The sequence below is a fragment of the Cajanus cajan genome, chromosome 4 (genome assembly GCF_000230855.2).
Source record: "Cajanus cajan strain Asha chromosome 4, NIPB_CcT2T_4, whole genome shotgun sequence".
Classification (NCBI taxonomy): Eukaryota; Viridiplantae; Streptophyta; class Magnoliopsida; order Fabales; family Fabaceae; genus Cajanus; species Cajanus cajan.
In genome coordinates, this window is record NC_138520.1 from 16,387,190 (window position 1) to 16,404,293 (window position 17,104).

The 17,104-nt window shown below is 29.9% G+C and overlaps 2 protein-coding genes across 2 annotated transcripts; both read left to right on the plus strand.

The window, feature by feature from the left end:
* The first annotated feature begins 2,681 nt into the window (after positions 1-2,681).
* LOC145956730 (peroxidase 55-like) lies at positions 2,682-5,472 on the plus strand. Its single transcript, XM_083072323.1, has 3 exons — positions 2,682-3,027; positions 3,845-4,036; positions 4,633-5,472. Exons 1-3 carry the CDS (start codon positions 2,767-2,769, stop codon positions 5,206-5,208), a joined length of 1,029 nt encoding a protein of 342 aa, XP_082928449.1. The 5' UTR covers positions 2,682-2,766; the 3' UTR covers positions 5,209-5,472.
* An 8,395-nt stretch (positions 5,473-13,867) lies between these two features.
* On the plus strand, positions 13,868-16,880 carry LOC109815594 (peroxidase 55). Its single transcript, XM_083072325.1, has 3 exons — positions 13,868-14,197; positions 15,530-15,721; positions 16,129-16,880. The coding sequence occupies exons 1-3, from the start codon at positions 13,985-13,987 to the stop codon at positions 16,717-16,719; spliced, it is 996 nt and encodes a 331-aa protein (XP_082928451.1). The 5' UTR covers positions 13,868-13,984; the 3' UTR covers positions 16,720-16,880.
* The last annotated feature ends 224 nt before the right edge of the window (positions 16,881-17,104 follow it).

The window sequence follows — 17,104 nt, forward strand, 5'->3', positions numbered from 1 at the left end:
GTGATTTTTATAAATTTTTTTTGTAGAACTTTATCTCTAGTTAATACTTTTGCGAATAATATATTTTTTTGCAAATTTTGAAATTTGGAAGAAATTTTTCTACAAAATTTTCAGTAATTTCGTTATTTGTAGGTAACTTTCTCGCAAATTTAAAATTCATAAGTAATTTTTGTGAAATTTATTTTGCTGAATTTCTTGCAAATTTTAAATTCACAAGAAATTCACTTTACTTATGAATACTCATTAAGTTATCTAAACATTACTAAAATTTTCTCTTATTACATACGATTTTTCATACAGATTTTGCATAAAAATTCACAGAAAACATGATTTCTATGAAATTTTATCTCTGAGTAATACCTTTATGAATTTTAAATTCACAAGAATTTTTTTTACAAAATTTCTTGCAAATTTATTATTTGTAGGTAACTTTCTTGTGAATTTAAAATTCACAAGTAATTTTTGTGCAAATTTTCTTACTAAATTTTTGCTTGCAAATTTCAAATTCACAAAATTTTTTGCCATTATTAGTGCCAAATCACACCATCAATAATTCTTCAACCTTTGTCTTTCAAATGTTCACAACGAATTCATAAAAAATATCAAGAATGTACGTACTTTCATGCCTCCAACATGTGATTTATAACCTTTTGAACTCTTAGAATGTCGGTTATTAGTTTAACTCAATCCTATAAAATTAATTTGTAACGTGAGAATTCATCCCATTTATATACCTTTTAATTGTCTTATTTATAATCGACGTGAGACTTGAGATTTTCTTTAAATATTAATTAGACCATGTCCATAGAAAAAAAATCAATTTATTATATTGAACTACAAAATTATATTATTATAAATTATATTAACTCTTAAAACATTCAATATTCTAAAAAATATATACTAGTTTTTTATTAAATAATTTTATTTTGAAAAATATCATTTAATTAAAATTCATTATTATTAATTTATACCTTTAATCATTTAATTTTTAATTTACCAATATTTTAAATTAAAATTAATTTTAATGAAATATTTATAAATAATTTAGAAAATAATATTTTTTTTAAGTAAATACTTTTAATTTATAAATTTTATAAATTATCATTAAATTAAAATTCATTATTACTAACTTATCATATTTATAAATTTTATATATTTAATTTAATTAAATTTAAAACTAAAATTAATTATAGTGATATATTCATAAATAATTTAGTAAATAATTTTTTATTAATTAAAATATTTTAATTTTTAAACTTATAAATTTAAACAAATTTTTTTCATGTTTCCTGTGAATTAAAATTGGCAAGAAAAGCTACTTACGAAATTTTCCTAACATTCATTATAATACTAATAAATATTACTTTCAAATTTATTTATTTAAGAATATCTACAAGAAACAAAAGAAAACTCTTACAACATTTTCTATAAATTTTTATCATAGAAAAAAAAAATTCCTATAGTCACTAAAACAGTAGTAAAATTTGTGGTAGATTAGTTTTCATAAAAAATTTATAAGAAATTTTTGAAAATTATTTTTCATAAATAAATTCACATTTTTTTTTGTGAAATTATTATTGCAAGAAAATCCACAAAAAATTCCTCTAAATATGTTTTTTAGAAAAATTTGCAATAAAATAATACTTTTTTAGTAATAAAATTCCACCATAATTGGATATGAAGAATGGGGTTTGAAAAATATTTAACGTTTCGAAATATGATGTAATCAGATATGAAGAATTGGCTTTGAAAAATATTTAATATTTTGTAAATTTTATAAAGTCATTTGTATAGAAAAAATAATTACAAAACCATCTACAATGTTGTTAATACAAAATGTTCTATACAAAATTCTGTTTTCAAGTATCCTAAACTTGTTAGGAATATTATATTTGAGGTAATTTGAGATATTGTTTACTTTATCTTTCATTTATCATCACAATTTTATCTTTGAAAAATGTCTCGATAGGTTAAATTATTGGAGAGATATATTTATAAACAACCATTAACTTTAATTAATTCTTAAAAAAAATGTAAAACATTTTAAGTATATCAAACAAGCCTTTAATTGAGACTAAGGAGAATCAGCTTGAGCCTTCCTTTTAGTATTAATTATCTTTAAACTTCAAGTCTGCTGATATTATTATAAGATCATCACATATGAAATATTATCTACTTTGATACTCGTTCAATTATTAATGAATTAAAGAATAAAAATATTTAATTATAAATAATTTTTTATCTCAATTCCTAAGTGATGTAAAATATTTTGTGTATATCAGAAAAAAAAATTAAAAACAATAAAGGGAGTAATGTAAATGATAATAACACAGAGTTTATGAATTTGAGGGAACCGTTTTGTTCATGTACTTATATGTGTCACAACTCACAACACTATAAATATTTAATGTACTATTATAAAATTTCAAATTTCATAATTTTTTAAGTAATATTAAAAAGTTGAATATAAAACAATAGGCATTATCTTTTTAATTCCAATAACACCCACCTTAACAACTTGAACTTACTAAGACCCAATCTGGAAAATTCAAAAGAGGAAGGTTTCACTTTGGCAAGTTAAAATGACTACTTGGACCAAGACAGCTTATTCCAGCTATATATATTATATAGCACAAGGTTGGGGTTAATTACCGAGTAATCAACTTTGTCTCATTCTTTTTTCTTTTTATTATGACCTTTAACAAATCCAACTAGGCTATCCTCAACCACACGGAAAGGGAGATATATATATATAAACATAACTGAATGATATATAATAGAGTTGTACATAGAGACGTTTACATAGCTAGCCAACAAATGGAGATCATGAGGTTAGTGTTAATGTTAGTGGCTTTGTTGATGGTGCTTATGCCTAAGGGAGAAGGCCAATTAGTGGAGAATTTCTATAGTTCAACTTGTCCAAACGTCGAATCCATCGTGACCCAAGCTGTGACCAACAAGTTTACTCAAACCATCACAACTGGACAAGCAACTCTGCGTCTATTTTTCCATGATTGCTTCGTTGAGGTGCATGCCTTTCTCTCAATTCATATATTTCTCTATAGTTTCTAACCCTTTTTTTGGTTATATAATATAGTTTTTCAGTGTCAAGTTTTGTTTTGATATAAAGAAAATAGAATTATCACTACGCTACTGATTCATATGTATAGACTGTTTTCCCCGTCAAGTTATGCTTTGTTCATTTCCTTGATCTTCTGATGAGCATGCATTTTCTGGACATAATGGTTTCCTTCTAGTTGGTTTTACTCTCTTAATTTTCATGTATGATGTTGAAGTTTCAAAATATGATCGTGACTTTTATGGTTGGTGGAGGCTTATTCTTCCTTTTCCTTGTTAATGCCTGATTATGTCATTCAGTAGAAAATTCTGCAATATCGCATATTTGGTATGCTATATGTGACTTTGTATTTATTTTTTTGTTTATAGTGATCACGTTATTAGGTTGTCCTGAATAGCTTAGTTTCTAACTGGTATTTACTTGACATGGAATAGAGTGTTATTAAATTTTTGAAATAAATTAAAAACCATAAATATATGTAATATTGTGATTGGCTGAAACATGGATTATTAAAAAGTCATTGACTTTGAGGTATAAAATACAATCCTAGCTATTAGTTGTTGTGTTGTTAACTTTTGACCAACTAGACTTGACTTAACACAGGAACATGGTAGAAAAGCATTGATCAAGAAATCCCATTCTATTTCATTCAGGGCAATTGAAATTAAACTTTAGATATATAGTGTAAAATTTTGAATCTAACCCAAATATTGATGCCAAAATTGGGTTGGCTTTACCAATGAAGAATTAATTTTGATGGTGTAGGGATGTGATGCATCTGTTATAATATCGTCACCAAATGGGGACGCAGAGAAGGATTTCACAGAAAATCTTTCGCTACCAGGAGATGGGTTTGACACTGTTATCAAGGCAAAGCAAGCAGTGGAAGCTCAATGCCCTGGCGTGGTTTCATGCGCAGACATTTTAGCACTCGCTACCAGAGATGTCATAGGCTTGGTAAGCAATTTTATTAATTTAACAAAAGTATAATCAACAATCATTTCAAGACTTTATTTTGATTTGTTCATGCACACCATCGTTTAATCATGTGTTCATTACAAGAATTTTACTATGTTGATATTGTCTACACGCGTTGTCCAATTCTGTAGGCTGTAGCAATACATCATCAAATGCAATGAATAATAGCTTTCATTTTTGTTGAGAAGTACAAACTCTTTTCACACTCTCTCATCATCATTTTCTCTCATATATATTAAATGAAATTTTATTTCATCCTTACGTAATGATAGAGATTTTGCCCAATAGTAGAAGAAAGGTTTTAAAAAGTTAAATATAAAAACAAAAAATCATATATATCTTTGGAAATAATTATTAAAAAAAAGTCAACAATTTTAATTTAATATACATATAAACCCATCATTATTCATGAATAACAATATAATAATTCTTATAACTTCTCAGTAAATTCTAATTAAAACTAATTAATACCAGTTCAATAGTGTGTATAATTTTTTTTTTGTTACCTTTTGCATGTGGACAAATTAAACATTAAATTTAAACTCAAACAATAATTCATATTTGATTTGTCTCAGCTTGGAGGGCCTTCGTTCAAAGTAGAGCTTGGACGCAGAGACGGGCTTATTTCCAAAGCATCGCGTGTAGAAGGAAACCTTCCAAAAGCGAACTTCAACTTAGACCAACTCAACGCGCTCTTCTCCAAACACGGCCTAACCCAAACCGACATGATAGCACTCTCGGGAGCCCACACCGTTGGGTTCTCACACTGCGACCAGTTCGCGAGCCGTTTATATTCGTTCTCATCGTCGAATCCAGTGGACCCCACTCTGGACACCTCGTACGCGCAAGATTTGATGGCGGGGTGCCCGAGAAATCCCGACCCCACCGTAGCGGTTGCCCTGGACCCGCAATCCCCTGCGGCCTTCGACAACGTCTATTACCAGAACTTGGTATCCGGAAAAGGGTTACTCACCTCGGACCAGGTGCTGTTCACGGACTCTACGTCGCAGTCTACGGTGGTGCGGTTCGCGAACAACGCTGCGGACTTCAATGAAGCGTTTGTGGCAGCCATGAGGAAGCTTGGAAGGGTTGGGGTCAAGACTGGGAGCGAGGGAGAGATTAGGAGAGATTGCACGGCGTTTAATTCGTGAATGCATGGTGAAGGGTTGGTTTGTGAATTGTGAGAGTGGGTTCATACGTTGAATAATGTTGTTACCTAAGGAGAGGTTCACGTAAATAAGGTTTTGGTTCGTTGTGTTCAATAAAGGGATTCATTATTAATTGTGCAGTGGGGATATGATGTGGGTTTTGCAAATTAATTCATTGCTTGTTTAGGGCTTTAGGTAATGTAATGCATGTACAATCTTTTTTGTATGATGATGAATTTATATGGATGCAAATTAATATTTGCTCAAGTGGCCCGTCGTGAATATAAATAATGCTTGTCAATATAATAAGTTGGAAATGTGCAATTATAAGATATGACCACTCACAGAAATTTTAAATGAGAATTAACAACTATATATTAATGAATTTAATTATATATACACATATCTCATAAGATCATTATTATAATTATTTTTACAATTATTATTATCGTTATCATTAATCATTATTGTTATTTATAATAATAATAATAGTATTAACAATGATGATGATAATAACTATGATGTTAGTAGTGTAAATACCATCATTAATTACTAGTGTTACTTGCATTATCATATTTTTGCTATCATATATTTTTATTGTTGTTTATTTTACAATTATTATTATTATTATTGTCGTTTTTATTACTATTGTCACTACAATGATGACATCATTATCTCGTCAATATAATCATCTTGACTATCACTACTAACATTGTGCTCATGGTCTTCTAAAGTGGTACTTGATGATGGAGTAAGGGTTGGTTTAGGCTCATATGGAGTTATCGTAGTTCATAATACATTTTCTCATTATGTTGTGGTATATATATGTTCTTCCAAAGCCTTTTTCTTATAGTTGCCTTTTAGCAAGCTCAAATTTACTCTAGATATCTTATCTTACATCCTTTTTTTCACTCCTATAATGACTATGCTTGAAACATATATAATATGATGAGGATGTGTATTGAACAAATGAAGTCATTGTTGAATCAAACAAGCCCATATTTTCCTAAAACTTTTCTTCCTCAAGTAACTAATCCTTAGGGGTTGTTCTTCCATTTCTTACCCCAATCCACTTTCAATACAAAAAATGTATGATTTGTGGTGGTTAGTTTAATTTTCAATTTCTAACGATTAAAAATTGTCATAAATGACATTTCTAGCATTATTAATAACTGTTATATTAACACTTGCAAAAAATGGTTTGTGGCGGATATTATCTAATTATTGATTTTTGACACTAGAAAATGTAGGCCATTACTTCACATTTTTTAGTGGTTTTAAACTCCCAAAAAATGGATCTTTGTTTGACTTGCTTCACATACTCTAGCGGTTTTAAACTCTCAAAAAATGTATCTTTGTTTGATTTGCTTAACATATATATTTTTTACATTAGCTATTATACAATTCATGTAGAAAATGACGTAGTGACATCTTTATAATTTGAAATAACTATTTTACATTTGTTCTAAAATAATGGATGTAAAACTTCCTTTTGCATAGGTTCTAATTTTAACTTATGTCAAAGAGGTTTTTTACAATAGTTATTTTAAAATCAACATAATATGATTTTGATTTCAAAATTGTGAAACTTAGGTATTTTTCTTCAAAGTCTAAGGGGCAAGAGGTAGTGCGTGAAAGGTAATTCACTAAAAAAAGACATTTAGTGAACCTACTTTTGGTCACTAAATTGAGCAATTAGTTGCTAAACCAAGTAGCAATCAAAATTGCGACTCAAACAAGTTAACTGTGAAAAGCCTAATCACTAAGCCGTTTTAGGGATTGAAATGGGATATCTTGTTGTTTAACAATTGATGAATAGGTCGATCACTAACAAAATTAGGTTTGTCGCTGCCAAATCGGTCGTTTTACCTGTTGGGATGAAAATAGTAAATGAAGTTTCTGTCACGAAATCAGTTGATAAGTATATGTCATTTTTCTAATTAAAAATTTCAAATCTAGTCCTACTTAGACATCAAATCATTTGTCACATGGTCGGTCGCTAAAAATTATTTTTCAAAAAAAATGATATTTAATCAATTTTGAATTATCTATTAAATATTTAATATTTATAAAAGCTTTTTTTTCATTATTAAATATTAAAAGTAGATACAAATAAATGAATTATTGGAGTAATTTATAAAAGTAAAATTTTATTAAAGTTAACTCCAATGAATTATTGAATTTTTCAATGTAAATACACATAACATAGCACAAACTTGTTCAACAAGGTAAAAAATAAATAAAATACAACAATTTGAATTGTCTTCCTAAATGGATCTTCAACCACATGGTTAGACTTATAAGAACATCTCCAAATCTCTTGACAATTCTTAGGTACATGTAGTAATATAAAATGTTAAACAATAAAATAATGATATAGTTTAACGCTTTATTTTAATAATTATAATTTTTAAATGTATTTTTTATTTTTATTTTTTTCAAGTACTATTAATTTGATTTATTAAATGGTGATTTATTAGTTGTTAATATTAAAATCTCTATTTTTCTCTAGATTTAAAAGTTTCGAATATTAAATTTAATACACTATATGAAATGTAGCTATAAAAATCTTAAACTGTGACAATTAAAGGCAAATCATCATGATTTAAGAGAGGATTGATGAAAATCCAACTATGAATAAGATATTACAATAAAAATATTTATGGTCAATGTAAAATACTTTCATTTTAATGATATAAACTAGAATTCCATTATTCATAATTTTTTTCTCTATTTTTTCCACGGATGCAAGCCAACAAGTATTCAGAACAATTTTAACAATTTTAATTTAAATCCTATCCCGATCTTGCTTCCTCTTAATTTCTACCAAGTTTCTTATCATAAAAAATTGTTTATAGAAGTTATACAATACAATACCACCATTTTAAAACCAAACTTCATAGATGTAAAGAGACATAAAATAGAAAAACAAGGGCATGAGTGAGTAAAGATGTAAGCTTGTCAAATAACAAAAATTACTAACTCCTTACTATTTCAAAAGCATCCACTTCCCTCTTATCATTATTAAAGAAACCAGACAATTTCCTTTTATCATTAAAGAAACCAGACAAGAAGTAGTAAGAATGATGATCACAAGATCCCATGATAATACCTTATTATGATTTCATTCCTCTCATTTGGAAAACAAAAAAATCTCAATAGAAGAGAATATACTATATTATGGCAATAATATAAGGCTATCCATTCAAGAAATTTTAGTGTAGTAAGGTCTTGATCATACTTTGGAAAATGAAAAATCAAATACTATCAATGAAAGAGAATGAAGTCAAATCCAAAAGAAGGTCATGAACATGATTCAGTTAGCTCTTACTCTCGAGATTAAGTGCAACGTGTTAAAAAAAGATAGTACCAAAAGCCTTGTGGGAGAGTATTTATGCGTTTAAGTCATTGACCAATCGCCCATGTTTGAAGATGGAGTTATATTAACTCAAAATAAAGATGTGAGGAAATCTTCATTATCACATTAATCATTTCAACCAACTAGTATGTCAATTGTTAAATATAAATGAAATTTATTTTTACGAAGAACAAGTGGTGTTGTTGACTTCACTACCAAAGTTTTATAAATACTTAGTTCAGACATTGCTTGTAGGAAAAATATCATTGAAGCTAGATGATGTAACATTCACTCTAAGAGAAAATAAAAGAATGACGAAAAATGAGAATATTGATATTAAAGGTCATGCATTAACTGCTCAACATTCTGAGCAAGGGAGAAGTAATTCATGGAGACAAGATGAGCTTAGAGGAAGATCAAATTTTCAATCATGTCTATAAAATTATTTGAGTAACATGCAATGTTATTATTGTGGGAAGAAATGTCATGTGCAATCAATGTGTAAAGAAATGAGAAAGAACTTTCAAAAGTTGAGAATTATGAAGAGAGATAATGACAACTCCTAAGCTAATGTAACCTAAAACATTCATGACGATGAAGATGTCTATTTGGAAACTACTAAGGAAGTTGTTAAATCAAAATGGATAATGGGTTCTACTGTCTCAACGCACATTTATAGAGACCAAATAATGTTTCACACTTTAAAGACTAACAGTGATTTTGATCAATTCAAGTTAGGAAATGGTGGGAAAATAGAGGTTAAAGACATTGAGACTGTGAGAATGAAGCTTCACAACGATATCATCCAAACTTTTGAAAATATGAGACATGAACCTTGTGTTGCATCCAATATAATTTCATTAGGAGAGATGACATCACAAGACTACAAGTATGTTGTTTCAAAATGGGGATGCAAAGTACACAATTGAAGAAGTTTGATATTGCAAGGGCAAAAGATTGAGAAAAATCTTTGCCATTTGGATAGATAAGTTTTGAGAAGATAAATGTTTTAATGAGCTAGTTATTTGGAAATTTTAATTAAGGAAAGATTTGTTGGGAAAGTAATTCAAATTTCAAATAAATTGAGTGAATGAAAATTTCAAGAGTTATTTTTGGAATTTGTAATTTATAGGATATTATTTGGATTTATAGATTCTTATTAAATTATTTTAATATCTTTTAGTGATTTTTTTATTTTAAATTAGGAGGATTATAGTATTCAAATTTTGTACTCCAAATTTATTCTATATATATAGAGCCACAAAATAAAATTACAATGTGTGTTTTGTTTAAGATCCTTAGATGTATGAGTAAACTTATTGTGTGAAGATGAATTTTTTCCATCAATAAGTTTATGAATGTGCGATTTAGAAACTAACATACCAACAATTTCTAGAAAGAAATTATAGTTTAAAATATGACTATAAAAATGGTTCTAAGTTTAAAATTCACAAATAGTGCATTACATAATTCCTAACTATTGCAATACAAAGTTATACATACTCTTTCGACTAACTCATGTACTTTCCTTACAATGTTATACATACTCTTTCAACTAACTCATGTACTTTCTTTTGACTATTAGTATGTACTCTTCCAAATATTATTTCCTTAATATTAGTATTGTGACACCCTGTATCTTGTAGGGTATAACACATAAAAATATAAAAATTAAATATCCTCAACATAATAAAGTAACTCAAAATCATAACAAGTAGAGAAAATCACATTGTATCTTAAACAAATAACATAACATAACTAAAAGAATTACAAAGAAACTAAAAATTGATATTTTCCAAATGAACCAACAAAATAAAGTCTTAAACTAGTCCTAACTATGTCCTGATGTTACATGTTCTATCAAAGAAATCCAACATGAAGCCTAAGCCTCATCACCAATATCTTCATCATCATGATGATCATCACATGTAGAATCAATACAAGACTAAAAACAGAGATAAAGGAAGTGAGAAACATTTCACTCTAACCCACGGTGTAAGAATACAAATTAGATAGTCAAACACAAACAAGACATACAAGACACAACATAAACATATAATATCATTAGCACGCTTGGTTCATTCATGATATTATAAATAATAACAAGTAACATTATAGCTAAGTTGCACAAGTTACATCCCATACACATGAGGGTAGGGTTGTGACTTCCCAAACCGAGCCATCCACAAGGTTGGTTCCCTAACTTTTAAATAAGGGACCCTCCTTGATAGTGTATTCCATATTATACCCTAAAAACATAATTTATACAATTGATGCATGTAAAACAAACTCAATGCAATAACATACACACGATCTCACTTCACATATCACATATTTCTCACATTATCTCATATATCCCACGTACATTCTCAAATACATCAACTAGTCATTAGTAAAAAAGTAATATCAACTAACGTCTGTTGAAACCCGACCTAAAAAAGATGGCTTGTTCGACTTGTATTTTAAAATTTCATTGACATTGGAATGCCCGATAACTGGACTAAACCTTTGTCAATGGTTTTGAAAATAAAGGTTCTTGGAGTCGTCACCGATATTTTACTCAAAACATTAGAAAAAGAAAGGTTTATGCAATCAGAGTTGAGTACGGGGGTCGTTTACGTGGGAAAGGTATTAGGCACCCTATAACGCCTAAAATAGTATCCTATGATTTGTTTATTAACAAAATAAAGCAAAGATTAACATTCTTACCCCATAATTATGTATATATTGTAATGAATTATCTACATGATGCCTATTCTAAGCATACAACTAAAGTAATAAATATGAGAGAGAGAGAGATTTCGAAACCTCCGAAGCAAGCTTTAGTATTGTTTTCTCGTAAAACCGTTTGGGTGCAATTTTTGGCAACCTCCTCGCTCTACAAGAACCTCTCTATCACTCAAGAGGGACTTCTATACTACATAAACTCTGAAATCTCTGCCAAACGGACTAAAGATCTTTTAATCTAGCTCTCAATGAGTCTTTTTTACTCAAAGTGCTTCTAAAAAGAGTCAAGGGGGAAGAGAGAATAAAGTGTTCCCAAATGAGGGTGATTAAATGCGCGCTTAAATAGAGGCCAAAGGCCCAAAATAGTCGTTCTCCCCTTGGAAAGGTCGTTTTCAACCTCATTTTACATGGAAAAGTTCAATTTGGAACGACCATACTAACCATGAGAACGAATATTTTGGTTAATCATGGGAACGATCATTTGCATGACCAAAACGACCATTCTCATGCCTCCAAGTTTGCTTCTTGGTTGTTTGACCCTTGGAATGTCTTTTGGAGGTTGCTTACTCCATCTCGACGCATTTTGGAGTCTCAAGGTCTCTTGAGGGTCACTTATCTCGCTTTAGAAGCTTCCCATCTTCAAATTCTCATCCTGGACAAAAACTAGTGTCTACAACATCTAGTTGAACCACCAACATCTAGCTGAGCCACCAATATCTAACTGAGTGACCAACATCTAGCTAATTGAGTTGAGCCCCCTAGGACATCTCGTTGAGTGACCAACATGTAGCTAAGCGAGTTGAGTCTCTTGGGACTTCTTACTGAGCGGCCAACATCTAGTTGAGCAAGCTGAGCCCCCTGGGGCTTGTCGTTGAGAAACCCAACATGTGTCATTGAGCAAGAACACGATCTTCCTCCCTAGAAATCACGTCTCCTCAACAACTACTAGTTACCCACATCCAATTACATGCATAAACATATATATAATTAGTAAAAATGCTCTATAACGTGCAATTTACATTCCAAATTATTCAGTTTACACATATCAATCAATATCTTCACTAACTATAACAATAAGTTCCCTTCGAGTTTTCTATAGGAACCCACATGAATCTCATCATACAATTATAATCTAAAATATACAATTGATCATATATTCAAACAATTCATGTCATTAGGAACATGTAAGAAGAACAATAGACAAAACAGATGTATTTGCAGAATACCCATCATACATAGACATACAACAGAGATAGAATTTAGACCAATCTTACTACCCAACATACATCCTACACCCAAAGTGAGGTTTCTCACTTCCCCTTTCCTTGTTGAATAGAAAAAGATGGATGATCGACTTCAGGGTGATTCCTTTCCTACTCCTAATCTTCAGGCTCTAAGTGTAAAAAGAAGAATGCATACGCAAAGAAAAGAAAATGTGTAAAAACTGATCAAAACTCCTTTTTTTTAAATAAAAAAAAAATTAACCTCCCCTTAACCATCCTTTAGTTAAAATACTTAACCTTAATTACTAGTTTCCTTCTCCCTTAATTAATTAAATAAAACCTTTACTTAAAACACCTTATATAATATTTCAAAAATGTCAAATAATTAAAATAAATATTAAAACAGTTCTATTAATAAAAATAAAATATCAAAATTATTAATTAAATACTTATATTATATTTTATAAGTATATTCACATATGTGTATAATCCAATAAAATAATACCAATGAGTGAATAATAGGAAGGTTATTCTTGCTTGTATAAGTTATAGATGTTTTTGGAGAATATTTACAAATGCTATTTTGAAAATTAAAGATTTTCACTACATTAAATAAACTAATAAAGTTAGTGAGATATTTTTACCGTATTAAAACTATTTTTTTTTAAATAGAGAAGGTTAGTTTCTTACCTTCCCATAAAAACAATTATGTAAAAAAACTTATGTAAAAATTATCATAGGAAAACAAATTAAACATAAAAAAAAAACTAACATTCTTAATTTCAAATTCTTGAGAAAATAAATTTTTTTAGTGTAACAAACTCTCCAATATTCAACTATACTTAAGATGTTAATTAACTCTAAATTATGTTTTAAATTTATAACATTATAAATTCATCATAATCTAACTTGGCGATACTCTGTTTAAACTCGTTTTAAGTGAATTATTTACTCATTACCAGTACCACCCTTTTTAACTATATATATATATATATATATATATATATATATATATATATATATATATATATATATATATATATATAGGGAAAGGTAGAAAACATTTGTACTCATCCTAAAAATAGCCTACTTAAGTCACCTAAATTGTCAATATTTCTGTTACGAAAAATAGAATTGGTATAACAAACTATCCTTTATTTCACATTATTCTTTCATTATAGTACTTGTCATTGTCAATCCTTTGAGCTTCTTTTATTTCCTAGAAAAAATGTTATTCCCTCCTATTATTGCTCTCACTCCTAATGCTTCTTTTATATTCTAGAAAAAATGTTATTCCCTCGTATTATTGCTTTCATTCCTAATATATGTGGTGGGTTGTGTACTTCATTAAATCATTCACTGTCCTGTCTTACGATATTTTTCCTTCACAATTTATAAGTAACATTATTTCTATTTAGTATATAGTGTTGTGGAGAGCGCACTTACATAGCTAGCAACCAGAGAAAGGGAAATGGAGATCATAAGGATAGTATTGATGTCTGTTTTGATGGCTTTCACAATGCTTATATCTAAGGGAGAAGGCCAATTAGTAGAGAATTTCTATGCTTCATCTTGTCCAAAGGTCGAATCCATCGTAACTAAAGCAGTGACTACCAAGTTTTCTCAAACCATCATCACTGGACAAGCAACACTGCGTCTATTTTTCCATGATTGCTTTGTTGAGGTGCCCCTCTCAATTCATATATTTCTTTATTAGTTCCTCACTTGTGTGTGTATAGTATAATTTTTCAGTGTCAAGTTTTTATTAAGAAAATAGAATTATCACGACGTTTAAGTTAATTATGCTTTTTTCATTTCCTTCCTCTGAAGATGAGCTTGCATTTTCCATATTAGACATTATAGTTTCCTTCTTTTTTACGCTTAAATTTCATGTATTAAGTTGAACTTTCAAAATATGATCGTGACTTTTATGGCTACGGTGGAGGCTTATTTGTTTTTATCCTTGTTAATAATCCCGATCGTGTCATCCACTAATTTTTTTCTCTTGCTTTATCACATTTGGAATGCTATGCGTGACCACCTAGTTTTTGTTCTTAAATGATGAGAATAATATGCTGAGAGAACAGTCATAACCACACAAACCCACACCTAGTTATCATCTATGAAACACCGATACTTCAATTTGCTTCACGTATCCGTATCCGATACGTATCCGACACGATACTCTTGGATACTTCACCGATACGTGTCAATGAAGTATCCTAACTTTTGAAAATATTATGAAAATTTTATTCAATCTCGATACTCTCAGATACTTCACCGATACTTATCGGTGATATATATCGATAAAGTATTCAAATTTTTGAAAAATTATGAAATATTCTTTACAACTAAATAAGATATATAAACATTTTTAATATAGAAACATAGAAATATTGGTCCTTGATAAACTGTAAATGAAAATTGTCTTCTACTTCTACATAGATAATTTTAAGAAAGGAATGAAATTTAATAATATTATTTCCATTTGTAAATAATAAAAAGTAATTTATGATGAAATGGTTTATAATTATTTTTAGTAATGTACAATAAGTATATTTTTAATTTGAATTTGCAAAATAGTAATTATATATTTAATGTTTATGAATTTTGATCAAAATTACAAGTACAAAATTATTATGTTGTATGAACATTGATATATATGACAACACGTATCTTACAAGTATCGTATCCTATATATTTTAAAATAAGCGTATCGCCGTATCGGATACGTGTCGTATCCGATACGCGTATCGTATCGGTGCATCGTAGGTTATCATAAAAAAAATCGTCGAGTACGAGGTAGAGGCATATTCAAGAATTCCTTTAGTTGATTTGTTGTTAACTTTCGACCAATTACTCTTAAACGTACGAACATGCTAGAAAAAAAATTAATCAAAAATCCTATGCTAGCTACTAGCTACTTCATTGAGGACATAAGATTTTGAATACAAGTCAAATATTAACGTGAAAATTGGGTTGGCTACACTAATGAAGAATTAATTTGATGGTGTAGGGATGTGATGCTTCTATTATGATCTCATCGCCAAATGGAGACGCAGAAAAAGATGCCACGGAAAGTCTTTCTCTTGCAGGAGATGGGTTTGACACTGTTATCAAGGCAAAGCAAGCAGTGGAAGCTGCATGCCCCGGCGTCGTTTCATGCGCAGACATTTTAGCACTCGCTACCAGAGATGTCATAGGCTTGGTACCCAATTCCTTAATTTTTATCTACCAAATTTACAATAATATTATTAAAGTTCGAGCTTAAAATAATGTGTATTTTGTTCTAATCTTTTACTATTAAATCAATCTTAGTGGTTCTATGCTTGATAAATAATATTATTTGAATATTTTTTTTATATACCCACAATATTTTAAGAGTTAATCACCTATACATTGCAAGTATAAATTTTTTTTACACTGACAACCAATTATATTTTTTTATAATGATATATCAGTTGTTTATTTAATGAAATAATAATAAAATAAATAATTTTAAAAAATATAATTAGTTACTGGTGTAAAAAAAATTTATACTGGCATCGATGATTAACTCATACTTTAAATTGAATGGAAGTAGGATTGATACTTGTTTAAGTGCAATTGTCCCAGCTTGGTGGGCCTTCATTCAAGGTAGAGCTAGGGCGCAAAGACGGGCTTATTTCTAAGGCCTCGCGCGTAGAAGGAAACCTTCCGAAAGCAAACTTCAATCTGGGCCAACTGAACGCCCTCTTCTCCAAACACGGCCTGGCCCAAACCGACATGATAGCCCTCTCCGGAGCCCACACCATAGGGTTCTCACACTGCGACCAGTTCACGAACCGCTTATACTCCTTTTCGCGCTCCTCTCCCGTGGACCCCACACTGGACCCCACCTACGCCGGAAATTTGATCGCTCAGTGTCCTCGTAATAGCGACCCCAGCGTAGTGGTTCCCCTGGACCCGCAATCCCCTGTGGCCTTCGACAACGTTTATTACACGAACTTGATGTCGGGACAAGGGTTACTAACCTCGGACCAGGTGCTGTTCACGGACGCTGCGTCGCAGTCTACGGTGGTGCGGTTCGCGAGAAACGGTGCGGACTTCAATGAAGCGTTTGTGGCAGCCATGAGGAAGCTTGGAAGGGTTGGGGTCAAGACTGGGAAAAATGGAGAGATTAGGAGAGATTGCACGTCGTTTAATTCAAAAACTGTGAAGGGTTAGTTTGTGAAAGTGGATTCGTTGTTGAATAATGTTTACCATGGAAAGGTTCACGTAAATAAGCTTTCATTTGCATGGTTGTGTTCAATAAAGGGATTCAATGTGCACCGGGTATGGACGTTTTAATAGTCTTGATAATCTAATATGATTGTGAAGATTTACTAGTTTTGCCTCGATTTGGTGGAATTTTCTTTTTTATTTTTATTTAATTGCACTTTTTTGCTCAAAAAATTATACAATCACGCTCATAATTTAGTTGGTTGATGAAGTAAAAATGTTAAGTATTATTTTGAAATGAACTGTTAATAGATATGGATCGACGATGTAAACTAATAGGTATAAGAGCAAAATGAGTAATAATTTAATAGTACTCTCCGAATCACCCTCC

Bases quoted from the DNA above. Each gene is read 5' to 3' on its own strand.
- LOC145956730 (XM_083072323.1), top strand. From the start codon at position 2,767: ATGATATATAATAGAGTTGTACATAGAGACGTTTACATAGCTAGCCAA. The intron at 3,028-3,844 runs GTGCATGCCTTT...TTGATGGTGTAG, and splicing joins TCCATGATTGCTTCGTTGAG to GGATGTGATGCATCTGTTAT. The intron at 4,037-4,632 runs GTAAGCAATTTT...GATTTGTCTCAG, and splicing joins CCAGAGATGTCATAGGCTTG to CTTGGAGGGCCTTCGTTCAA.
- LOC109815594 (XM_083072325.1), top strand. From the start codon at position 13,985: ATGGAGATCATAAGGATAGTATTGATGTCTGTTTTGATGGCTTTCACA. The intron at 14,198-15,529 runs GTGCCCCTCTCA...TTGATGGTGTAG, and splicing joins TCCATGATTGCTTTGTTGAG to GGATGTGATGCTTCTATTAT. The intron at 15,722-16,128 runs GTACCCAATTCC...CAATTGTCCCAG, and splicing joins CCAGAGATGTCATAGGCTTG to CTTGGTGGGCCTTCATTCAA.